Source organism: Chamaea fasciata, unplaced genomic scaffold (assembly GCF_029207755.1).
Source record: "Chamaea fasciata isolate MVZ Bird 193981 ecotype frontalis unplaced genomic scaffold, bChaFas1.0.hap1 SCAF_17, whole genome shotgun sequence".
Classification (NCBI taxonomy): domain Eukaryota; kingdom Metazoa; phylum Chordata; class Aves; order Passeriformes; family Sylviidae; genus Chamaea; species Chamaea fasciata.
Window position 1 is genome coordinate 2,951,869 of NW_027094102.1, and position 27,612 is coordinate 2,979,480.

At 41.5% G+C, this 27,612-nt stretch overlaps 1 protein-coding gene across 1 annotated transcript; it reads right to left on the bottom strand.

Annotated features, from left to right (window-relative positions):
• Positions 1 to 4,965: 4,965 nt before the first annotated feature.
• Positions 4,966 to 16,613, bottom strand: CTCFL (CCCTC-binding factor like). The gene is given in 14 exon segments (XM_066199222.1): positions 4,966 to 4,979; positions 5,227 to 5,280; positions 6,422 to 6,542; positions 7,327 to 7,487; positions 8,168 to 8,317; positions 9,570 to 9,690; positions 11,297 to 11,430; positions 12,120 to 12,187; positions 12,189 to 12,243; positions 12,558 to 12,616; positions 13,982 to 14,145; positions 15,197 to 15,265; positions 15,747 to 15,800; positions 16,545 to 16,613. Coding segments are annotated over 14 exon segments (1,293 nt in total).
• Between the last annotated feature and the right edge of the window lie 10,999 nt (positions 16,614 to 27,612).

Consider the following 27,612-nt stretch of genomic DNA (forward strand, 5'->3'; position numbering starts at 1 on the left):
TTCAGCTTTAATATTCTGATTTTAATGTCTCTGGAAGTGATTAACTGCACTAGCTTTATGTCTTTAGGTGCTTGCCTATTTGCTCACCACCTTCTGCTAATGTAACTTAATCATCACACGCTGCAGCACCCCAGGTTTCTATTTCTGGTTCAGTGAGATTGAAGTAGCAATAAGCAGAGCACACTGTACCATCAGTGGGTTTCATTGCTCCTGGAAGCAAGAGGATTAAACCAGAGATTCATTTTGTTCTGTCGTCTTTCTCATCGGTACAATGGAGACAACACAGCTATGGCTGAGAGACAGAGAGGCTTCCTCACAACAACAATTACACTCCCATCTGTTAATTTTTTTGTCAGTTATCTTTGCGGTATAGTTGTGAGGTTGTTAAATAACCAAATTGGTGTAACTAACAAAAAAGTAATCATGGCAAAGATCTCCAGGAATGTGCCGACAGACAGCAGACATGTTTCCCTGATCCAGACTCAGCAGTCAGCAAAAAGAAAAAGATTTGAAAGACAGGAAAGAGACTAGTTTGGATACAAAGGACAGGATGGCAGGAACGTTAAGATGACAATTCAAGAAAATTTCTTGGAACAGTCACAAAAATGGAAATCAGCTGGAAATCCACCATTTCCTTGTACGCTGTACAAGAATAATACTTAGACAGTGAGTAAAGACCATCTCATGGTAAAATGTTACATCACACCATGAGAAGTCCCAGTCCTTGTGGTGATGCTGACTCTGCACCATTTCCACATTGTTGTGTCAACACTTAACTTGGAGAAGGTATAAAAGAAATCTACTGGATTTGACAAGCTCCTCCTTTATCAAAGGGCCAGGTCACTTCTTATGGCCTGTGTGCCCACTTCACCTCACCTTAAAGGACTTTTAAAAATTTCCCTAACAAATGTGTTGCTTGTTAAAAGCCCTAACATCTATTTAAGTAAAGATTTCTTAGATAAGCTGCTTAAATTATCAACAAACAATAACTTGCTTGATATGTTAAAAAGACTTATCAGCAACAGAAAATACATTAACGTGCCCTAGTGCAGGCTCCCTGCACCTGCCTGGCACAGGTGCCACTGGCCTCACCTTCCATGGAGCCAACTCAGCCAAAGGGAAAACAAACACAGCAAAGGCACAGCAGGGCAGAAGATGTGTCACAGTCCATGGACGTGGAGGGACCAGCTGAGCCTCTGCCATCCCCACCGGGAGAAAATTCCCATTCCAGGCCCGAGGCAGCCCCATCCCACCCCACCCCATCCCAGCTGGGCTTCAGCAGAAGGCAAGGCAGCAGTGCGCTCCCCATCGTCTCTCCTGGCTGGGGTGACGACACTCTGCAGTGACATTAGGACTTAGGAACCTGCTAAGGGAAAGAGCGAGCTCTCTTTACATCGCCTGGACACGGCCAAAGCGATGGAGGGACGGGCCGAGGGAAACTGAGGCAGCGATTCCAGCACCTCGGAGCGGCTTCCCTGGAGCTCCCGGGCGGCGGCCCCGTGCTGCCACCTGCGGGCAGCGCCGGGAATGACCGATCCCGCCACCGGGAATGACCGATCCCGGCACCGGGAGTGACCGATCCAGGATCCAACACCGGGAATGACCGATCCCGACACCGGGAATGACCGATCCCGGATCCAACACCGGGAATGACCGATCCCGGCACCGGGAGTGACCGATCCCGGATCCAACACCGGGAATGACCGATCCCGGCACCGGGAGTGACCGATCCCGGCACCGGGAGTGACCGATCCCGGATCCAACACCGGGAATGACCGATCCCGGCACCGGGAGTGACCGATCCCGGATCCAACACCGGGAATGACCGATCCCGGCACCGGGAATGACCGATCCCGGATCCAACACCGGGAATGACCGATCCTGGATCCAACACCGGGAATGACCGATCCCGGCACCGGGAGTGACCGATCCTGGATCCAACACCGGGAGTGACCGATCCTGGATCCAACACCGGGAATGACCGATCCCGGATCCAACACCTGGAGTGACCGATCCCGGCACCAGGAATGACCATGGTCAGGAATGACCCCTCCCGGACCAGCAGTGCCCCTGAACCCCTGCAGGAGTTCCTGCAGGAACACCAGAGCCAACTTCCAGTCTCGGCTCCTTCTTCTCATCCCCTTGGCAGAGTCCAGGATTCTTTTGAGGTCAATTCGTCCAGATTTCAGGATGCAATTCATTCTAATTGACACATCACTTCCACAACGTCACGTCACATTTTAGCAACATTGAAGCGACTCTTGTGTCAAGTCTGTTTTATTACGCAGTCTAAATAGTAAAAAATGTATCCAAAGCCCTGGTTTTACTCCTTCCCTGCTTTTTTATCTGCTGGGTCTCTGCAAAACTGTATTTCCTCGCACATTAACTATTTAAAGCATAGACAATTTCAGCTTGCAGAGGAAACTCAGAATGCAAGTTTCCTCTTCTTACCCAAATAACTGAATTATCTCAGAACACTGTTACATAATGCTACAGAACACACCAGTATTATCTGGTTTAGACATGAATAATTCCTGTGTATTTAACAACTCCTCCACAATTAGTAAATTAAAATATTTTAAATTTGGCATCTGTTCAGAATATGTATTGCTTTAAAAGATATTAATACATATCTGCTGGTCTAAAATATGTGAGTAATATGATGAAATTAAATTACTTTCATAAAATATGAATCAGAATAGTGATGCAAATATTTGCATTTGCATAGTTATGCAAATTCTTAATCATGAAGAACAATCACTGCTGCTAAAAAGCATAAGGCCACTAGGAATGGCTCCTGAGGAGGTCAAAGCACTCTTTCTTGATTCCCAAAATGACACATTTATAGCTTCTAACTACTGAAATAATAATTTGAAAGTTCAGAGATAAAAATATCTTTTATTACTACATTCACATTCCACTCTATGTAGTCTGATTTTTAGAAGTCAGCATGGAATGAGTCAGCTTTGTTATTAACAATTCAAATGAACAATATATATTCAGCAAATTGATCAAGGAATTTAAACAACTTCTAAAATTAATTTTGACAGAGCAATCTGCTGCTTAGAATTTATAACACAAATGGAAACAGCACAACAAGAATAAAGTTAACAATATTATTTAAGCAATTATCATGAACAAAAGTATTAAGTCCTGTCACCGGTAAGAACAAATGAACTTACTGAAATTTTACCAGCGTGAAAACAGACACAGAGTCATCAATATGACACTTTTATAAACACTGAAGTGACAGCTCTGGAATGGGTGGACAAAACCAAGGAGGAATCTCAATGAATTCAAGGCCTCTGACTTCTCAGGGTTTGCTACAAAACTGAAGGAGGTTTCTGGGACTAAAGTGGTAATTCCTGTTCTTGTGCTTGACTGAGATGACTGATGAAGGTCTTGGTGAGGCCTTTGGTGTGCTCTCTATAAACGGGATTATTTTCTATAAGACTGCAATTATCTCCTGCTAATACCAACATCCTCCCTCACCTGCTCACCGTGAGCAGGGAGGTGCTGGGGACACTGTGTGATGGTTAAAGCTCCTGGCACTGCTGTGAATTAAAGAAGTTATCCTAGAACAGGCATGTAGACATGCTACCAAGTACAGGATAAGGATGCTATGTTAATAAACTAACTGGCCAAAATGTAAAGCTTCATTTTTAACAGGTCATTCAAAGCAAAAAAAAGTTAAAAGCTGCAGTTGCCTGCAGCTCACCTGGGGTGCACAGCACAGGAATTCTCTGTCCCTGACTACATCAGCAGAACCGGCAACCGCAGCCTGCCCAGTGTGCAAACCCAAACCATCTCATACTGGTCAAATTCCACACCATTAAACACAAACGTTAATCTTGAAATTGGGATGAGGTTTTGGCATTTCAATTAAATTTAGTGGTTACATGACCTAATATTATTAATATTTGTTAGTTATGCTGGTGCTTATTTATAATCAAATGTAACATTAGAATAGCAACATTAAAGATGAATATTTTAAAAGTATTTAAGATTTTATAAGGAGGCTTCCAAGTGTTGATTATAAATGACAAAAGTAAATGTGAATAGTGCATAAATGACAATTGTGACCACTGTAATGAATCATAAAAATTAATAGTTCTTATCGTAATGACTCTAGTAATTATTAAGAGTTAAACCCAGTCGTTCTTATAACCTAAGGAAAGTTAGAGAATTGTATTTGACAGTAAATTTTTTTTTTCTGATTTTTAAGTATACTATAAATACGAACTTTCCTAAATAACACAGTTGTCCTTTATTGAAGAGCTAATTAAAATCAAAGTCGTGGGTGTGGTTTGGATCTGGTGCTAAAATGGAAGATCACAAACTTACATGGCAACACTTGCAAGGCTGGTTAAAGGAGGGATAAAGAAAACAGATCCCACCTGCATTCAAAAAAGAGTCAGCTTAAGGTCACAGAAGGTTTTACATTCCCAGATTATGGGCTCCTCCACGCTTCTCTGCCACCCTGTTCCTGCTTCATTCTTGTCATGCAGTTCTGTCTGTCCAGCTAACTGAGCTGAGAAAAACTTAGACAAAAGAACAGTTTCTAATTACCAGTAGTATGAGGCATAAAACCCGGTGCTTTTCCACAAAATTGTATCATGCATCTTCTTGCATCATAAATTCGATTACAAACCAAAGTCTTTGCAGGAAGGAGATTTAGTAAATGTACCTGGTACAAAAAAATCATTGCCTTTTGTGTGCTCGCCTCAGCAAAGTATAAACACTGAAATTCAGGCAGCTCTCAGTGATGCTGAGGGATAAATTTGCCCAGATCAGTCTGCAATTCTGTGAGTAAAGCTGGGAAAAAACAAATGCAAGGTGGAACAACCCATCCATTCTTCCACACATGACTGAAATCAGCTGCTTTTCCCCATGCTGTTATTACATGTATGTAATAAACCAGGTGAAAGCTGCCTCTAACTCTCACACTTTGCAACGGTATTTAGGCTACACAGCAGAAACTGCAGCAAGAAGAAACATGAGCATAGAAGGGCTTCAACAGCTTCCAACCAGCATCTTTTCTACCCTTCTAACTGGAGGCATCTCCACACTTTGAACTGCTCAGTTACAGCTACTGAGAACAAGGAATTCCAGTCTCCTTGTGGACTATTTGTCCATCATGTTGAGGATCCATTTAATGAGTTGCTTCTGTTCTGTGCTCCTGAGGAGTTGCTGTTTCTGTCCCATCTAAAACAGGAACAATCTCACTGGCACAATATTCATTTTTTAAAATAGAGTCACCTTGGAATGATTTCAGGGCAACTTAAAAAAAAAAAAAAATGGGGATGATTAACTAGACAGACAAGTAAATATTTCAATAAATTTAACAAGTATGCAATTTCATTTAGTGGAGAAAATGCTGCCAATATGTAACTACAGCACATCTTTTATCTTGCACTTTACTTGGGGAATGAATATATATCTTCTGTTGAATATTACATTACAGGCCATGTTTCTGAGTTTGGTATTCTCATCAGGGGAAAACTAAGCATTTTTTAACTGGAAATTTAATTATCATATGCATCCTTTTTCTTTTTTAATTATTAGCAACAGCAAATCACTTACAGCCCAAGTCTCACAAGTCATCATCTGCAAAGCCACACTGAGAATCCCACAGGCCCCTTCACGTTGTGCAAGAAGTGGACAGTGATATATAAATCTTGCAAATGTCAGTTTTGGGGGAAAACCTTCTGGAACAGCACAGAAATTTCTAGGTTTTGTGAGAGTCAATTAATGAACTGAATATTTGCATGAACAACATCTGAAGATACATTATCAGAGCTCTAAAAAATCAAGCTTTCAGATGAAGGTATTTACAAGATACCAAAAAGAAATTGTTTGCATGTAGGAAAACATTAATAAAAAGCAAAATCTAATTACTGCAAGAACATAAACACTGCAGCTGTAACACTTCTCTCTAACCATACCATTACAGCCTCACCAGTGAAAACAGAAGTGTCAATGCTAATGTAAACTCAGCTGCTGATATATATTCATTAGATTCAGAAAAGCTCCAGCATTTCTTCTCCTCCTCACCACGTCAAGTTTTCTCTCAGTGCAGATACAATCTGATACAGCAGAAGGTGAGCTTTAGGGACACCAAGGCCTAAGGTGTATCTCCATTCTTGTCTCTCACTCCACAAAAATCATCTGAAAGCTTTGCCATAAAGGGAGTTTAGGAACTCGACTGCAGGAGCAGGGAACAGCCCAGGATGGCACCTGTGCAGTGACCCAGCTCACATGACAAGGATTTCTGACACACAGTAAAGCCTATTCTGAAGTATTCTTCCATTATTAGCTTCACTGTGAAACAGCAATTAAGCAGCAGGGAAGATTCACTGCCTTAGCCTTTTAGTCTTGATTCTAATTTACATGATTAAATTCTAACTTAGTCACTGATTACCTTCTGGCTTAGCACGCTTTGGGTTCTCATGGATTTTATTTTTGCCTTTGCTTCTTTTTCTGGGTGTAGCAGTTTTTGCCCTCACCAATCCACAATTTTCAGCATGCTTACACATATTACTCTGTTAGCATAATGAAGAACAAAAATATCAATCAAATATTAATCTATGTAAGCAACTTAACACACAAAAAGCAAATATGGTTCTGACAGACCAATTCCGCAACACTGAGTGGAAGACTGACTTAGTTAACGACCTCCATAAAACTTCAGAAGAATTTCCAGAATATATATTAAAATTCTGCTTTAACAGAACATTGCCATTTGGTGGGTATAAAATAAAATTTATCATTTCCTGATTCCTGGATAAGCAATAAAGTTTTACATATAAAATCTGTATGTGGGGAAAGGGTCACATTTACTTTAAAGTGTGCACAGTTAACCCAAAATGAGAATATGTTCTCGTTGCATGTGGTTTTGAAGTGAACAATAATTTCTTACTTTCCTTGCAGAACTGGTCCTACCTACCCTAAAAGTACTCTTTAAAATCAATTTTTCAGTTCAGACTGAATTTATTCTGCATCACCACTGAAAATCACATTTCAGGCTGAAATACTACATTTTGATCTTTATCACAACATCCCTGAAAGTGATTGCAGTTACTTTATACTTCTAAGCAGTCCGTGCACAAAAGATTTACCAAGAAGATAGACTCATCCTCCCAGCATTTCAATTTCACTGTTTATTTGTGAAGGATTTACCCTGGAAATAAGCACCACTACACTATTTTAGTTGGACTGCAGTCACAAAAGCTTTTATTTTCTTCAGGTAAATATAACCCCAAAGCCAACTGTGCCTTACAACACCACCACCAGGGTAAGCAGCATTTTCCCAGGGAACTGAAATACCTGGCTACATGTGCAGCTGCACTGAGCACATCTGAATTTCTTCTCATTCCTGTGAGTCTTCCCGTGCTGAAGGAAAGCGTAGCGCTCGTGGAAAGCCACCTCACAGTCCCTGCACTTCACTGCCTCTTCCATGAAGGAATGCAGATTCTTCAGGTGGACACCTGGACAGATATTCAAAACAACTCGTTTTAACGGCAAGGTTTTTATTTTCACTGTTTTGAACAAGAGCTGGGATGTCTATAGCCCCGAGTAACGCAAATCTGGTAGAGGAAAACACAAAAGAACCTTCAGTGCTCTCTGCAGTTGGGGTAAAATGGACAAATTAGTTTAAGATTAAACAAAAGCTGCAGCAAGATGTTGTAACTTCCCAAAAAAAATCAGGCAGTTTTAAGCATGAATCTTACTGATTTCAGTGGAAATCGTTTGACAAATCAAATACCTCGAAAAAATCCAGTTTTAATACAGCACTTTCATGTATTTCTGGAAACTTAAAATTCTATCTAGGTTTTGTTGTCACTGGTCAGCTCTACTGCTGCCAACACTTCTTCTGAAAAAACAAAAGGTCACAGTGCCAGAGGTATCAAGAAAATAATAATATTAATAAAAAAACCTAAATATTTGCTGCTTTGCATTATTAGCAAATTAAAACACCAACCACAAGATGTCAGCACATCTCCTTGCAGGAGGAACTTACCTGTAGAACTACAAATGCATTTTATTTAAAATACTCTGTGAGAGTATGAAGTCAGCTATAACATATTTGGTGAAATTTAGTGAAGATTAGAGATTTCCCCTCGACTTATCTCTACATTTCATTTTCAGTCTTTTCCTTTAAACTCACCCAAATCATGTTTTCGGGAGAGGAGAGTACTGCAATGTGGACATTGGTGTTTTGGCGCATTTTCTCCATGCTTCTGTAACATATGGATTTTCATGGTTCCACTTTGAGTGAATCTGGCATGGCAAACGTAGCATTCAAAACGTTTTTCACCTATTAAAAAGAAATTAAAATAACATATGCTTAGAAAATCTACTTATTTGATATAAATTCCAATTCCCATACAATTCAACATCCATGTTCTAACAGCAACAGTTTCCACATCAACCAAAAGTTAATGCTAGTTGACAGTGCACAAAAGGCCAAACAATTCTCCAGAAGTTTACATAACTGATTGCAACACAAAATCTTGACTTTCCTGAGTCCACAAGTCAAACTGCTGAAGCATAAAGACATTCATATAATTCTAAACTAGGAATCAGGAATTGTTTTAATTATCATCCATTCTTCCTTGAACAATTCATGCACAAAAATGCAGAATTATCTTCAAATATGCAAGGAGAGAAAGTCAACAGCAGTAGAACATCATGATAAGAGTGACACACCACCAGCCATTGATAATGGTGAGAAGGGAAAATAGGAAATTATTTTCTTGCCTTTCTTTCCCAAAAAGCCACATCAGGTGTGACCATCATTAAAAATTAAATCAACACTGGCAACTGGCACAGCTTTGAACCAACTCCAGACTGGTTCTGTGGAAGAAGTCCCTGCCAGTCGTGGGTAACACTCTTGAACCCTTCCAGTTGGACTCTTGTGGTTGACTCTCATAAAAAAATAATACAGTTTAATTGCACCAAACTGTCTCAAGATATGAACCAATGCATGACAAGTGGGGATATTTGGAAAATTTGATTCAAACCACGCTGTCACACTCTGATTCAACCTAAAACATTAATCAGAGCACAAATTACATATCATAATTGAGCCAAATTAAACCCTGAAATATAGATTGATACCCACTGCCCCTGAGATGACTTGCACGTTACAGAGCTATGACAAGAACACACAGCTTTCAATATCAAAGCAATTTAATTCTTTGTTGACCGATTTAGTTGCTGGCAATCTGGGGTCACAACAATATCCATGTTCTGAACAGATATTTAAAAATCTCTCACAGACACCTCTCCATGTAAAATCAACCAATTGAGAAATAAAAGTGACAACTTGACCCACAGAAAATGAAATCTTTTTCTAACATAAAAGAAGCTTAGGAGGAACAGCAAGACTAACTACTAGCACTGCTGGGCTTCCCACTGCCAAGTCCAGAACACTGAAAGAGAACATGTTTTTACTCCAAATCACAAATTTTAAAAGGGCACATTTTGAGGCTGAAATGAGATCACTCTAACCCTATGAATATTAAGGAGCTGAGGCCCTGGACTCGATGATTACCCCAGAATCCTACCAGTGTGAGTTAACATGTGCCTTTTCAGTTTGTAGGCATCTTTGCTGGCATAGCTGCACAGGTGACAGGGGCAGGGCCGCTCTCCCGTGTGCGAGTGAACGTGGCGCCTCATCTTGCTGGCCTCGGAGAGAAACGAGAGATTTTCTAAAGTAACATCCACATTAAGAGATGGGTTTAATTAAAATATAAGCAATTTTACATACTACACCTACTGCAATTTAAAACATGGCATCCATCCCAGATTTAGCACTCACATTCATGTTTTTTCCCCGCACAATCAGTCTGTTGTGGTTTCAGGATACTTCTGCACTGTTTCCCCAGGTCATCTTACTTCCATATTTAGTGTCCACATCAGCAAAAGAGGAAATTTTATAATAAGAACAAAAAAGATAATATTTAGAAAAGAGGATACCTACTACTGTCAGGCTACTTGGACAACCAAACATAAAATTCTCTGAAAAACACTCAGGAAAATAAATGAAGGACTAAACCCATTATCCAGAGTCTATTCACCTTCAAGTCCCAATGAAGCATCTTAGTTACAAAGTTTAATTCAATTCTATTTTTTTAAGGCTGTTTTTCTGATATGTTCTACATAAATATTGTAGGTACATGATTATGAGTTATCAAATGTTCAGTTCCTCCATTTGTAAACACAATTAATGAATTCATTGCTAGTATCCTTCAAATCTACATGACTATTTACATAAATAAAATTAAACATGACTGCCAACCTTTGTTACACAAAAGTCAAATAATTTGCATGGCAGTACTGGAGGGCTCCTTCAGCTTTCCTCATTCAGGTAAAGCTTACAGGAATGAGAGTTCTGTACCAGCAGTGAATGCTGAATAGCTCCTTAGTGAAACAAGGGAAAGAACAGGGTGATTTAGTATCAGCTGTCAGGGTTTTTAAAGATGCGAGCTATCAAAAATCTAATTATTAAGATAAGGTGTGTGGAGTAAAGTTCAGGATTGCTTACAGCTTTAGATCTGGACACAGCACAAATTCAGGTATTGAACATCCACTAAACTGTGACAGTGATTCAATCACAGGTGCATTTCTGAAAGCCTGTGCACCCAATGCCATTGCAATTTCCAAGAGCACCCTTAAGCAGACTCTAAAGTATTTTGTTCTTGATGAAGCAAATTCTAGTCCTGGGAAAAAAAAGCCCAAACATCATCAAGTATATAAACACAATACATGAACTTCTTTTTAGACATTAGCTGGTATTGTCCCATAGTATTTGAAATGTAGCATAGATGAGGACCAAGAATGTTTTTGTAGGACCAAAATCACACAAACACATTGTCCAGCAGCAATTTTAGCATAACAAAAGAGGAAAAAGCTCCTAAAATGCAACTCATTGAACCCCCCTAAATAATTGTATGAGTGTTAATTTGGAGTAATACATTTGCAAATATCACATGGACAAAGTAAGGGTTCCAGAAATTCAGGTTATTCATTCCTTCTTTGTAGGATGATGGGGATGAAAAGATATGCACACAAATGAAATGAAATGAAAAGAAATGAAGTTGTAGCGATCAGCCACCTTGCAGTAACACTACAGCAACATAACAGATAAACACAATCCATCAGTGTGTCCAAGGCCATCAGCAGAGCCTGGATTCTCATGCTTACAAATCTGGGGAAAATTGTATGCACATAAAAATCTTGGCACGTGAAAACCTTCACACCCTCCCAAAAGGTTCAGTAAGGCTGTACTTACTTCTACACTGGAGTATTCACAAATTGTGCACTTGAAAGGCTTCTCCAAAGTGTGTTTGTACCTCCTGTGTCGTGAAAGCGCCCCTGGGGTCACAAAGGCTGTGTCACACTCACTGCACTTGTGGGGTTTGTTCCCTGCAACAAGACACCATGAGACTTTTATTTAACACCACAGCACTGTGATTTGTCTGCCTTAAAACAACATGCAGAATTTTTTAATAGAACCTTTTCTGATATTCTGATTTTTTTTACATACAATAAATCATAGAATGATTTAGGTTGGAAGAGACTTTAAATCTCATTTTGTTCCACCCCCTGCCATGGGCAGGGACATCTTCCACTATCCCAGGTTGCTCCAAGCCCTGGTCAACCTGGCCTTGGACACTTCCAGGGATGGGGCAACCACAGCTTCTCTGGGCACCCTGTGCCAGTGCCTCACCACCCTCACAGTAAAGAATTTCTTCCATATATATGCACACAATAAGTTTATTATAAACACAATTTATCACTTCGCTTCATATGTTTATACAGCAAAAGGAAAACACCACAGAAAATTCTATTCTGCATGTAGGAATGAAGCACAGCTGAAGTCACTGGTCAGCTGACAAGAATTGTTAGAACGGTACTTGACAAAATAAACAAACACACACACACAGAGTTCCTAACTACAGTCCATGTCTTTACAGTGTGAAAGGCCACAGAAAATCAGAGGAATTTCTGGGCATAAAATGATCACAGAACACAGCTCTAAGGCAAAGCCCCGTGCCTGTTCATTCAGTTTTGAAGACAATGTGTAACATGAAGTATTTCCAAGCATTAGGTACCTGTATGTGCATTGACATGGTTGTGCAGCAGAGTCGCTGTACGGGACGCCTTCGGGCAGAGGCGACACGTGACGTTTCTCATCCAAATGGGTTTTCAAATGATGCTTCAGACTTGATAACTTGACTGAGGTGAATGTGCAGAAAAAACAGGTGAAACATTATTTTTCTTTTGTTGGAACAAATACACATTTACACTGTACGTGCCACAAAATAATGACTTTACCTTTTCAAAAAACGGTACTGATTTCTAAAGAGTCCTTCTAGTCTGGGTGAAACTACTTCAAACTTCTGGATCAAAGGATTCATTAAGACTTCAGTGATTTGCCCTCAAAAATTGTGTTATTTGTTAGTGATACAGTTTAGAATCTAATCCCAGCAAACCTAACTCCTACCCTTGCTCTCACCTCCAAGCCAGGATGAGACTTCCTCTCTCAATACCATCATAAAGACTTACAACCTGTGCAACAAACTTCTTGATAACAACTGTGTAATTAGCACTAAGTAAATTTATGCAAAGATTTGGAAATGGCAGGTTAAGCTATTCCCAGCTTTCTGGTGCTGCTGAATCTGTAAAGTGCATGTAAAAAAATCATGATGTAAAAGACCCTTTAAAATTTCTGGTTGAATTTGAGGGGGAAAAAAATGAGTTCTTTAGAGAAGTCATAGAATAAAGTTCAGGGCACAAGAGCAATGAATTTCTTTTGAGAGTAACAAGTTAAGATTAAATGTGCAACACTTTCAGTTATGAAGAAGATTTGAAACTGTGAAATGGCAAATACGTCATATTTGAAGAGTCTTTCCAGAACAGTTGTCTCAGCTCCCAAGTGTGCTCTCTGTAATGATTTTCATGCTGAGACCAAAATGCATTTCATACAACGCTTTATACCACACAGAGATGTGCAGATAACACTTCACTTCAGTAACAGCAAACAAAACCACTTTATTGTCATTTATTCATTGTGGATTCATGCCCACACAAAGGAACATTGTTAGCTTTGTTAAAGCTGCTCAAATGTGCTTCCTATAAAGGCTGTAACTGAAGCAGGGGACATTAACAATTTGTACAGTATCCATAGAGAACCTCAGCCAAGATACCTTAACTTCCAGATAAAACACACACATTTACAGACTCAACATCATTGATGTCATCCAATTTTTACAGTACACACACAGTTTCTAGGGAAACAGATGCTTCTCTGCACTCTTCTGAGTCAGTCCTTAACTTCTGTAACATATTTTTACGTTTCACATCTTAAATCAGCCATTTTCTGTTACTGTTATTTAGGTTCTGGGAAAGGTTTTGCTGACAGGTATTGATTAATAATTGCCCACCACCCTCTGCTGGCAACGTGGAATCACTCTAAGCTCAATCATAAACCCTCAAACAATCATATTTTGAAGCTGAATGAGTGAATCAAGACACTAAATAAATTACTAGGTTTATTCAAAGGCACTTATACAATATTAACTTTGAAATCTCCCTGGAGGTTTCAAATACCACACACTGTTCAAAAGACCATTAATTTCTAAATGCCATCCAAAATGTCTCTCCTGAACACCAGGCAGATGACATCAGTCTGAACAAGATCTTCCAGCACTTAGGGCTGAAGGTATTATTTCTTTTCCCAAATTTCCACAGAATGTTAAGACTTAACCTAATCGACACTTAACAATTACTACTGTGAGTATTTAATGTAAAAACTTCAACCTCAGTTCAAAATCTCACTTAACATGCCTTACCTAAAAGTTAACTACAAAGATTATTATTTTTACCTTTTCCCTGATGTGGAGAATGAGCCTCAGATTTTAGATTCTTGAGATTTCTTACAACTGTTTGTTCCGATGCAGTTGGATATTCCTACTCTTTACTTCCATTGAGCAAGTCTGACAAACCATCACCGCCTTTGCAGCTCTGACTCTTTGTTTCCCCAACAGTGGAAAAAACTTCCTTTCCTTCTCCCTCTTCAGATGGGCTCAGTTCCTGGATGTTATTTTCAAATGCAATGGCATCGTTATCTCTGTCAATCTATGTTAAAAAAGAATATGTTTTACAACTTTCTCAATTAAAGGCAGCCGCTAGTGGCAAATCAACTGAGCAGTCAACAAAATGCAAGCCACCAATTCGTTCTGATTCTCAGTCTTACAAGTGATGGACAGAACTGCAACAAAAAAATTTGCATTTTGCATAAAGCAGCCTAACCAGTAGGTTACAATTAAACATGAATAATTGCTAAAATAATTGCTAAATTACCCCTCTTCAAAATTTTATATAAAATTCCAGAGCATCATTTTAAGATTGCAGCACTGAGAACATAGAAACCCGTATCTTTATTTTTTAAACTGAAGACCTGAAATTTCATTTCAGTATGTTTACCTTTTAAAGGAAAGTGAGAAGTATGCTCTGTTTTTAAACAAATTTAGGATATCTGGAGGCTAATTGTAGTGCTTTCCTTGTCATAAAGCAATTAACCAGGTTGTGATACTTGCATTAGCTAGACTCAAATATGGCAATATGACGTACCTCAGAAATTATCTAGTGATGGATGAACTTTACAAGAAAAAAAGTAATATTTTATTGTAAAACCAATATAATAGCTAGCACAGAACAAAACAGCAGTGTCTGCATGTCCTTTTTAATAAAATTTATTTCAGATGGGACTGTATTACATATACAGCTTTAACAACGACTGTAGGATTGAACTAATTGAATTAAGGAGAAAAAGGGAAATTCTGTAATGCCACATAAGAGATTGAGGCTATCAAACCAGATAGCACCAAACTGCTGAACTAAATTAAAAACTCGTCTGAATTTCAACAGTTAAAATACCATCTTGATATCATCTTGATAATCTGCGTCTCTTCCAACTCAGAATATTCTCTGAATCTAAAAAGTCTAAACTTCCAGTTTATCCTTTTAAAAATGAGATGAAATTATAAAAAGATGTACAGGGGACTGGATACTTAAGCCAAACAAGTTTGAATAAATAACACTAATGTTTAGGTCAGAACCAAATCAGTGTGATGGTAGAAGCTAGCAGGAAACACGTCTCTAATTTCACCTCATCCAGAACTTGTACCTCCATCAGTAGCGTGTCTGGTGGTTTCTCTGTCGCCTTGCTTTCCGCATTCTTTTCTTGCCCTTTTTCCTGCAAAATATGGACCTGCGCCACCTCCAAGTCATAGAACACGTCGATGACGTCCCACAGGGTGAGGGCCATGCCCGGAGCGAGCGGAGCTCCACAGCGGACTCAGCCCCGGCAGCGGCACTGGGCCCGCCACGTCCTGCTCCCTCCACACACCCGAGGGCAGGCAGGGCGCTGCGGGTTCCCTGCACGTCCTGCTCCCTCCACACACCCGAGGGCAGGCAGGGCGCTGCGGGTTCCCTGCACGTCCCGCTCCCTCCACACCCCGAGGGCCGGCAGGGCCCTGCGGGCTCCCTGCACGTCCTGCTCCCTCCACACACCCGAGGGCAGGCAGGGCGCTGCGGGTTCCCTGCACGTCCTGCTCCCTCCACACACCCGAGGGCAGGCAGGGCCCTGCGGGCTCCCTGCACGTCCTGCTCCCTCCACACCCCGAGGGCAGGCAGGGCCCTGCGGGCTCCCTGCACGTCCTGCTCCCTCCACACACCCGAGGGCAGGCAGGGCGCTGCGGGTTCCCTGCACGTCCTGCTGCCTCCACACACCCGAGGGCAGGAGGTCAAGCTCAGCGTTCTCCACCCTCCTCAGGAGACAGGGCCCGCTCTGTCGGACGCACGTCCCGTCCACGCTGCGGTGTCCAGCTCTGCTCCTTCTCCTCCGCTCGGGTCAGCCCGGCGTCGCCACGCTTTCCGCCGCCGGCCTTGGTTTTCCTGCAGCCCTCAGGCCCCGCACGCTGCCGAGCGATCCTGTCCGACGTTAAACACGAGGGCAAACCACGGCCGCTCAGGAGCAGCCCCGGCCCTGCCTCGCCGCGCAGCCCCGAGCCCCCGCACGCCGCCCGGCCCCTCAGCGCTCCTCGCCCGGGGCTCCCCCGGCCCAAGGCCCCTCACGGCCACCGCGGGCGGCTCTCCTGGGCTCTTGGGCCGGGGCCATTGTGCCCGGGCTGCCCCTCGAGGGGAGGCGGCAGGGAAAAGGGGTTCAGCGCCTGCCGTGCACCTCGGCCTGGCCTCCCTGGGCCTCCCTGCACCGCTCCCTCAGCAGCGGCTGGAGTGGGAGCTCACTCGTGGGTAGCAGCTTTTGGGGAACAGCTGCTTCTCACCTGTTAACTCCCTACAAAACACAAAGCCCCGAACCTGCAGAGGTTTCCTGCCCAATGCACCGGCTGCCCGCTGCTCCTTGGTCCCCACTCACGGCAAATCCTGTCAGAGCAGCTGCCGTTTCCTCACCCCCTGAGCGAAGACGAAGGTCTCTCGGCCTTAATTGTAGGCCCTTAACCTTCTGCTCCCACTTGGCTGGAGACCACGGGGCTGAGCTCCGTTGGTTTTTCCACTTGGGAAATATCTGAAGCACTCGCCATGTTTCGGTGACGGAAAGCCTCCAGCCGGGAGCCCTGCGCTGGAGTGGCGCTGAAGGGCCGCCTGATGCTGCAGCCACAGAAGTGTTGTACAAAATTGGCTCAAGTGGCTTTGCAGAGGCGGTGGAGCGATGTGTAAGCATCATTTCACTTGTACCCTAGGCCAGGATTGGTTATTCGGTGAGAACAAGTTGAAAGACTTCTCCAAAGGCATTGTGAAAATGCCTTTGAGGTAAACTTGGCACAGTTTGAGTGACTTAACATTTAATCTTGTGTACCCTTCTAGACTAGTAATTTCCAGCCATCAAACATTTTATAAAACCCACTTATTTTGAATACTCTATTATATGCCAGTGCAGAGGATAGATTTGGAGCTTTACCTCTAAATATTAGCTCGGTGCATTGCAGGGTACAGTACACTGCACAGGGACTGCAGCCCAGTGTGGTCTTGATCCTGTTAAACTGAATTACTGAACACTAATCAAAGCCCCAAACCAAGTGGTGGCTTTCCTTGTCTGTGGAAATGACCCAGTACAACTGGCGTTTGTGAAATATCTGTAGCACAAACAGCAGCCCACACCACTGGCCTTGGAGCAGTATCCTCAGATGAGGTGGGGTTATTGGACCTCATCCCCAGAGACATCAACTGAAAATACCAAAAACACCCTTGACAACAAACACTCCTATCCGCAGTTCTGTAAAATCTTGAATGCAAAAATAATACAGCATGTTTACATTTAACAACTGCAGGTTAGTCATAACTGTTCTGCTGCTTGGAATCAACACAAATTCAAAGCAATTATTTAAGGCTGAATATCTATTCCAGCAATTTAGTCCTGATATTTTGGTTCGACACCACATTATTCATCATTCACGAATCCATGGGCTCTCAAAACTAAAGAACAGGATGCAGAGTACACAATATATTCACATAATTAGGCTGCCAGTAACTGTGGCCAGAGATTTTACTTCTTACACATTTCTAAATCTTTTCAAGTTGCTCTATATACTGTGCAATTATGATAGTTGAAGGGCACTGTAGGAAAAAAGTTTTTATAATAATACACCATCCTTTAGGTCATTTTAATGAGATTTTCTGCACTTCAACAGTCATCAAATTCTAAGAGCTGTCCTGCCTTGCACTTCTGCATTATTAATACCAGCACCATCCGTGCAGGTACAGTAAAGGTCTGTCATTATTTCTGTTATTAACCGATATTTCCAAGGATTTATAGCTCAAATGCAGAATACCCCTTCAGTTCATTTTTTGCTGAACTTAAAGGAACCACTTGGATCAGCAATCTACGAATTCAACCAGCTTCTGAGTAGGTTTTGACACACTAGAGGTTAACAGCTCCATAATGGCCATTATGGTGTGTTGTGTGTACAGTCTCTAGTTACTGCTGCTGCTGCATTGTCTATCTCTAGCTGCAATCAAGCTCCTACCCACTCCTCTGGGAGTCTGGTTCTTTCTAACACATCAACAGCCTGCATGAAAAGTCTATCACGAAAAGAATAGAGAGCTGTTTTATGTTTTAAGTCATAATTATACTTTAGAGGGTAAACGTTCAAAGTGAATTATTGTTTGTCAGGAGTATTTCGTAAGGAGCATAAGGAGTTTAATGTAGGCACATTTTCTTGTCCTAAAGTAATGTTACATAAAGAAACAAAATTCAGCTACAAAATTGCAGATAAATTGCTGATAAGAATCTACCAGTGCATGAAAGTGAATACACGGACAAGTAAAATCCTCGATCAGCAGAGTTTCCTTGACTGCACTAAGGAAACACAGCAAACTTTGTTCTGATCTGCACTTTTCTACCCAAGTATAAACAGTGCAGATGGTTTTTTAAAGAAGTAAAATACTGGGTTATTTGTTCAGATTGTCATTCTTAAATCTGAATAATGTCTTTTATAATATTTAAGATGTTTAATGTGTGTTAGGTAGAGCTGAATTTTTTAAAAGCTCCTTTACCCTATACATAAAGCATGTTTGACCTTGAATGTAGTTTAAGGTTTGCTTCCCTTACTGTGTTTCAGAAACTGACTTTGGATGACTGCAGAGGCTGTTTATCCAAACTCTCTGGTGATGCTTTGCACCTCCATCACAGGTTCTAAACTGCAGTCCTCCAGTGCCAATGGAAGGATTGCCATCAATTTAACAGGGCTTGGAATTAGGCCCAGAACAGATAACTATGTGAAGCAGTGACAGTGGGATTTATTTACACATTTTTGACCTGTCCACAAACTGTGGAGTAAATCAGGAATGCTGCAGTGCACTTGAAAGAGAAAAAGAGAACAAAGCATAGAACCCCAAAACAAATAGGTTCAAATTTAACCTCCAGTGCTCATACTTGCTTCATTTATGACACTCCCCCTTGTAACTGAAACTTCCATTCTTCTCCAGAACATGACTCCTGTTAGTCTAGGAGAAAACTCAGTCTTTGTTGTGACTTATTTTGACAGCTTTAATATAATTTCCCACCTGGCATCTGGAAAGTTTTCCATTTTCACTTTCCACCAATGTCTCACTTTTGTTTCCAAGTATGTGTCGCGTTCACACCGCACCTGTCAGCGGTGTGTGTGCCTTAGCACCAGGCTGCAAACACGCACGCCTTTTCCCTTTGCTCCTACCCCAGGGACAATCACTACCTTCAGCACCTCTTTTGCAGTGAGATATTGCCCCTCTCAATAATGACAGCACCAGATAACCTCCTTCACACCATCACCTGCTTCAGAGAAAGCAGAGATACTTTTGCGATCTTCTAATTCTTCTGGCTCCTTTAAACATCTCTCAGGTCTTGAAGCTGTCGTTAAATGGTTGGAGTCTTTTTGCTGTATTTTCCAGTGCTCCTTGTTCCTTTGGTGTCCCACTTTCATAAATATGAAGCATTTCTTCAGAGAACACCAAAAACCTTAATTAAAAAAATAAAAAGAAAGCGCGTCAGCTAATGAGTGAGATAAAAAGTTATGTTCTTTTTGATGATGTTCTAAGCAACTGAATCTTGCAGATTCTGAATTAAGTCAGTGCTGGCCTGGAATATTCTCAGGAGAAAATATACAGTTTGATCACTTGGAAAGAATATTATTAATTTTTTATTTTATTCCCCCAGACCTCTGGTTCGGAGATGGAAGCTATAGTTTATTTTAGCAGACATCACCTAGGGATTCAGATCTGACTTGGATTTCTTGCCCCAAAGAACACAATTCTCTGCTCCCTATTGCTACAGTCTTAAAAAAACTAGTCAGACCTCAGACTCAGCAACATCAGAACATACAGTCCTACTTGTTTCCTTGCTGAATCCCTGAAGCAGAGAGAAGATGGGAGCACAGCAAAGCAAAGCCAGATGGAAATCATGCTGGAGGGTATTGATTGACTAGTGTCTAGGCAGGCTATAAATTACCACTTCTCATGCAAAGAGGAGGGTGAGCAGAGCCGCAGAGCTGTCTCGGGGCACAGTGCTTGGACTGTGCTGTTCATGCAGGATCAGCTAAATTCGGGTTATGCCTAAGGCACAGGGAAAGCCAGGCTTTGCTTTCTCTCCAATGCTCATCTTGACTTTGAGGAGACAAATCATCTCTTTACATATGAGTAATTCCTGCAGCAGAACAAAAGCAACTCCTATTAAATTAAAAGACTTAATGCTTTCAAGTGTTGTCTATGCTCTTAAAATCCTGCTCCATACTGTAAATGATTATAATTATGTAGCATGACAAAAAAAACCAAGACCTAATAGAGTACAGATGTGGGATATACAAAAGGGGAAGTATTTAACATAAGCTTATTGAAGCTGAAAGTACCAGGGATGATTGATTGCTTAGACACAAGTCAGGGAAGTGGTCTAAAAATTATTAACCATAATTACAATTTGTCTATTAACTGTTTCATCTAACATTATGATATATTTAGAAACAATCCTGCCATCCACTAATACACAACTTGCTGCTTGTGGCAAACAGCCGAGCTGCGTGCCTGGGTCTGTTTGGAGGAAGGATGTTTATTGAGAAGCATGTCAGTTTTCCATTTCAAAGGACATTAGTGTGGTTATACAGTTAACTACACCTCAGTGACTTCCACTGTTTTTACAGAATACTCTTTAATCCAACAGATAGCAAAGCAAGTTTTTAATACAACTCCCCTTAGTTTGTTATTACAGGTTTCTGTTGCTGTTTTTGCAAGGGTCGAAGAGTTAAAAGTTTAAAAGGCAGAAAGTCTTCCTCTTGTTTTGACTAAACTGGGGGAAACGTGCTGGAGCTGTGCAGAATTTGATTGCCAAACACAGAGAGAAAATACACAGTGAGAAAAGTAAAGGTTTAACCCAGCTGATGTAAGAAACAAACTCCAAGGATGCCCATGTTTCCTTCTTTTATCACATTGTTAATCTTTAATCAGGAAAACAGTTCTGAGAACAGCTCTTTGTGCACAGCTGAACAGACACCTAAACTGGGAAGTTAATAGGATCACTGAAGAATGAGACTATTAAATGATTGTCCTAATAAATCTGTGAGTGTGATTTACAAACCCAGAGGAGTTCAAATTCTGCTTCCACGTAGACGTGCAGCAAGTACACGTTAAACCTTGCAAAATCAGCAGTAAGAAGGTGGTTGATGGGTTCAGAAGAGCAATGGGTTCCTGTGCACTTTTTTTCCAGCTAAGATAACAAATCCTCTTGGGCGTTAAAATTTCTAAGGAGTCCAAATCAACTTCTTAATTCAAAAATCTAAAGAAATCAAGAAAATTTAAGGGAATATTTAACAACTTATATATTAATGCCACTACACTGAACAGCAGGTGGTGTAGTCCGTGATATTTATCAGCAGAAATACCTTAAATCTGAGTTTTCTGCACTGCTGCGATGTTGGACCATTACTTAAAGTCCACAATCAGACAGCCCCATGCCTCTACATCAGGAACTGGTAATGGAAATGTGGTATAGCAGGCTCAGTTGTACATCTTTTCTGCTCCTGTAAGAAGAAACAAAGTCAATCTTATAGTCCTCGTAATCTTAAATATCAAGATGAGGCAGTGTCTAGAAAGCAGATGAGAAAACCTGGGTGACACGTTTTATGAATCACAATTATTACACCGTTCAGAGCTGCCTCTGCAAACTGCAAGTCTCTTGGTCTGTCATTCATACCCATCTTTTGTTTAAGATCTTCTGGGGAGGGCACATTTATGCTTCACCCAAAATAAAAAGGTACTTAATGCCATTTAGAGCAAATACCTGAACTCTACAAGGTTAGGAAGTGCTTGGGGTTTTTTTATTTTATTTGCAGAATGCAAGTTGGTTGCTGTTCATTTGTACATAGTGGTTTAAGCACACACATAAGAAGCTTCTCTTTACATAAACAGGATTCATTTGCATATATATCATCCTGAACCAGTAAATTTGGAGACAGTTGCAGATGGTCAGTCAAAGATGCACGTATAGCAGTCAGAATTCTATCTTCCTAAAAGCATAAGAAAAAACCCCATGATTTCAGATCCAGTTGAACTCCTGATCTCTTTACTGAGTGTTGTTTGTAGAGATAATTATAATGGTGGCATTTGTCTGGTAGGAACCACTTACACTGACCAAACAAAAGTGCCTTTACATTGAAAAAATCCCATTGTGGTCCACTGATGTTGCCTTATTCCTGTTAGAATGGTGCTAAACAGAAGTGTACAGTATATAGGATTTCACCTGACCTGTTAACACTTACATAAGAGTTTTCCAGTAAACAGAGGATTCGTTACAGGGATTGTTGGTTTTTGTGCAATGTTGATTTTCCTCCAGCTGCCAGGTTCAAGAACCAAAAGGTATGTAGTGCTTGACATAGGCACATTTGCCTTCTGACCTTTAGATGTAGCTTGGCTTTCATTCCTGCATAATCAGCTTTTCTATCCTGTTGTTTGGCTTTTGGTGTTATAAAATGCTTGAAATATTAATCAAAGCTGTTTTCCTGGGGAAAAAGTATAGAACAAATCTCACTTGAAACAGAAGACACAGTTCAGCCCAAGTTGCTGGTTTTGTGTTGCTATTGAAGGAGGAAACAGTTTATAGTAAATGCTTTTCATTTCAAGTAAGAACTTACTATTTGCATTACAGTAACTAAGAGAGAACCCAGCAGGGACTGTCTGTGGCACAGACAAAAATGAGAAGAGATAATGATCATGTCTAATTAGGTTTTAAGCTCCTCTAGCTGGGAACTACCAACCAAACTAGGAGAATTCAGAAGAACAGGGAGAAACTGGCATTATCACCTCCCAGCCCCCTTCCTAGGAGATGATAAAAGGCTCAGGGATGTAGTTACATGTCCAAAGTCAGATGGGAAATCCACAGCAGAGGAAGAAACAGAACCTAAACCTTCAGAATCTGCCCGTACTCTTACTGGTTAAAGCCATCCTTCTTCAAAGGAGTTGGCTCAAGAAGGATGTACAGAACTATGGCCAGTGGGTCACTCTGCATGTAACAAGGGACTGAAATGTTGAGGGAGAACAAAGGTTCATGGGAGGATTTAAAGAAAAGAGAAAAAACCCATTGCACAGGTACAGCTGTAATCCTGAAAGGACAACTGCCAGCACAGTGCTGCTAGCAGGCAAAGCATTGCGGAGAAATAATGAACAGCAGGCAAGAGGAAGGAGCAAGGGGAGCCAGGGTTGTCTCAGCCTAGGAAAAAAAAAAAATTTAGACTATAAAAGGTGCTTCCCTGTCTTTTCTTTAGGTCTGAAGAGGTGAGGTCTCTGTGAAAGAGCACAGTTAGCAGAACACCAGTCATCCACAGGAAGCCAGAAACTCTTGAAACAAGAGGTGCTTGAACTCATGTGCAAGGATTTGTCTGCTCCCTACCCAAGTAGGAAGCAGGAAGTCCTTGACGGCTGCAAACACACACTTCTGTGGTAAAGAGATTTCAGTCCAGCAAGGGTAACCATTTTTATCTGCAAACTGGATTTGGAGCCATCTGGGCTTTTTGTGACTGAGCAGAGCAGATGCTGAAAGGTAAAGGGAAACACAAACCTTTTGCTGACTGTTTTTCACTCTGCTTAGTATGGCTTGTCCCCTTCTCTCCTGGCTGTGGTTCTGCTGTTCATCGAGCAAAAAAACCCAAACTGCAGTAACCATGCAAAAATCATAATTCTGTTGTGGCTAGGGTAAAGTCAGTCAAAGTCTTGGTGGGATGAAACTCTCCGCATGACTGAGACCTCCTGCAGCAGATGAAAAGAGCTCCCAAGCTAACAGAATGACACATACCTGGCCACTGGTCAGGTACCAGTGGTTACAGAGCCCACTGCTCACATATTCACACTGATCCTTGACAGGGTTGGTTTTTGTTTAAAAAAAGAGACAGTATTCCTTTAGGGAAGAGTCCCCAGATTAGAGTCACAGCTCAAAAAATGGTTCCAGAGGAGTGACTGCTTATCAAAGTTAAAATTGCATGTCTCAATCCCATCTCTAGAGCTGAGCCTGTAAAAGTGAGCTTAAAAATAAAGTAATAATCATATCAATAATAACTGGTTTATCTGCCAAAGCAGAACAACAAGCAAGAAACCAGTGTGCTCATGGTGTAATGTCAGCCCTGGCATGTGCTGTGGCACAACCAGGACGTTCCCTAAAATATAGCTCAGGATTAAGCACTTGAGCTGATACTAAACTAAGCATCAAAGGCTGGTGACTTTGTTTAGAGACCCTAAACATGCACCAGTGCATCTTCCTGGCTGCTGAAATTTGCTTCCATTTGTTTTGAGAAATGTCTGTTGTCAAGCTGAAAACGCCGGACAGGCTAATGGAAGTTCAGTCTAATCGTGATAAGTCTGGCCGTTTTTCCCCGCTCTTCCCGCATCAGAACAAGCCACTTCGCTTTGAACACGGGCCAAAAAAATTACATCGCCTTTTGTAGGGATCCACAAACATCGTATTTTACAATCTGCCCAACCCGACTGGGATTTCCAACCCAGGAAAGGAGGTAAGAAGGTAAGAAGGAGGTAAAGCACCGTGCCCTGGGTTTGCTGCTCCCTGATGTGGGCAGTCACAGAGACTCAGCCTCCGGGCTCAGTCTCACGGTTCACGCAGCACACGTGGAGAGAGGAGTGTGCAGCACATGTGGCAGGGCCCCCAGACCTGCAGATGGGTTCAGTGCTGAAGAGCTGCCCGCAAGGAGCGGGGCTGTGAGGCGGAAATACCGCACGGGGCCGCGCACGGTCTGGAACGAGCGCTTGGCTCGCTCACAGACTCTTTTGCAACTGCAGGCAATTTGCACGGTTCACGTTTTCTTTTGGAAGTTGAGAGAACGATCCCTGCCCTGCCCTCTGTGAGCTTGCAAGGGCTGCCCTTGGATCTGGGCTCTGTGGCACCCAGTCCAGCAGCTGTCAGAGTGTTCTCAGTGTCAGCTGAGCACAACTCCACCAGAGAAATAACAATCCCGAGGCAGTGCTCTTCCGTTAGTAGAACAGCTCAGAGAATCTTTAAAAACCCTACAATTTTATAGCAAAATACCCAAGTGACAAACTCTTTGGAGGTGACAATATGTAGGAGAATTAGCAATGGGAGGGAAGGAGAGTTTCTGAGTATTATTATATGCCATTAACAACTTTCAGATCTCACTGTGAGTGCTTTGTTGCACCTTGGTTTGTAGTGATGAGTTAAGTTTTCTAATGACACTTCTTTTGAGCATCTAAAAACCTTTGCATTTTTTGAGTTCTAGTAAGTCTGTAAAACCTGAAGTGCTCAAAAACTTCTGTTTTGAACAACCTGAATAGTGTCCATCAAAGCAAACATCCTAAACCCCCTCCTTTCAAGGCACTTGTTGAACACTATCATCTTGAAATGTCAGATTCACACATATTTAAATGATTTGACAGCTTCCAAGAAGGCACCTGATAAGCATCACATTCAAGTGTCAAGAAGCACAGAGAAAAAGTGCCAAAAAAAGTTCAATCAGAAGAAATCGTATCAGCTATTAGATGAGCATTATAATGCAGTTACTACTAAAAAAGACTTCTCATTTAAATGGAAAATAAACTTTACATACAAGACAACGATTTTTTTAAAAGGTCTTACATTTCCCCATACCACCTCCCATGTTTGCCATCCGTGAAATCTTCCAGAAACTGAATCCAGACAGCAGCACCCACCAGTACTGGGTGCACACCTCAAGACCACTGTAACTGAGCCATTGGAATTGCCACATTTGGGTTTTTTGTGTGGGAGACAGTGGGTGTTATGAGAATTCACTCTCTTCACATAGAACCTTTAATGCCTTCTGTTGGCTGTCTAAAAGCTGAATCTCTAAATGAGAAGATTCTTGAAAAAAAATCCTGGCCTTGATTTGCATATGCTCCAGTTATTTCACTGCACCAAATACTATGTGTGTTTTATATAGGGGCTTGAGGCTTACTGTGTGTTTGTGATATGCTTTGAGATCCTCTGATGGGAGGTGTTACCTAAATACAAGTAATTTGATGCTGAAGTGTCTAGAATTCCCAGTGGACATCTGTACTCGAGCCCTGCTGCCATCACAAATGAAAAACATTTGGAATCCTTAATGTGATTTTTAATGGACATATGTTCATAACACAGTGCCACCAATTTGGCATATTTAGTGTCTTCTCAAGAGAAGCCCACAGTTTGTATAGCAAGATTGTGGGAGGTTAGGATTGCAGTGTTAGAAAATTTGCACAACACCTGCCTGACTGTAATTTAATTGGCAGAAATTAATGCTCTGGGTTTGGGAATTTTTCTCCTCCTCTCAGAACCTAGAGACACAAGGACTGAGTCTGCTGTATTACACTGTTGTATGTAAGCTTTTATTCTGATTTTACTTGTGCTGCACTATGATAATTTCCGGGCCTACTCTCTTCCTGACAACTGAGCATTGCTGGCTTACTCTCAGTTATTTCTAGGTACACTGACTTACCTGGCCAGCAAAAAGCACTCAGAATTTTTGTACTTCTTTGAAAAAGGGGTCTGCTTAGTATTACCAGATATTATGCTCCATTTTATTTTTAACGAAGGTACTTTGTGACGTGTTTTAAAAGGAAAATACTTCTGATGAGCTCCACCAGCAACACAGTATATGCACTCCGTAGACAAACACCAGCTTTGTCATTATTAAATTAGTTTTGGATTTTATCTTTGCTTACATCACAGCCCTATCTGGAGCAGTCTTTAGCACCTCTTATCCTACCAGATTTTTGTTTTCCTTTTCAGGAATGTTTGGCCTTGCTAAGCATCAAGGACAGCCCCTCTTACCTCACTGTTTTCTTCCCTTATTTACAAAACATAATAAAAGGCTTTGCAGGGGAGATAGAGGGTACGGTCCCAGGGGTGTTCCTGCAGTGGGAGAGTCAGCTCTGCAGTATTTTAGGCTTGCAAGGTGGGAAGGTGAGCTGCAATCCTGATGCCTACTGCTCTGCCAGCCTGGCTTTTTGGGGGTTGCAAGTCACTGCTGACTGCCCCAACAAGAACCTTGCTGGGAACATCCAACTGCCTCACAAACCTGAGCAACAGCCGGGTTGTGAACACCCTTTATACAAGATAAGTCAATTTTGTTGCTTTATAGAACTCCCTGAAACTTAGCTGGGAATCCCAGATTTCCTGTTCTGCAAACTACCAATAACAACCATGGTAAAAGCCCCATCAATACAGAAAAGTCACAAGTTGGCACAAAGGCATCTCCTTATCCAGGCTCCAGATGGGGTATAAATAGAGTGAGAGAAATGTACTGGAATACTTCAGTCTTCACACCCCCAGACTACATGGACAGACTGACATAAAGACCACCTCTTTATGGTCACAATGATCTAAAATGAAACAGGGGAAGTTAAAGGCAGGCCTGCAGAAACAGAGACAAGAGCTCAGAGCGTCCGAGATCACACTCAAGTGTCTGATATCACACTGAGATAACCCTCAGAATTATAAGAGTAGTAATGGCTGTTGATATCAGATACTGCCACAACTGACACAGGTACAGACTCAAGCCTGTGTATGTGCAAAGCACTTCACCCACAGAACAACAGTGTGCA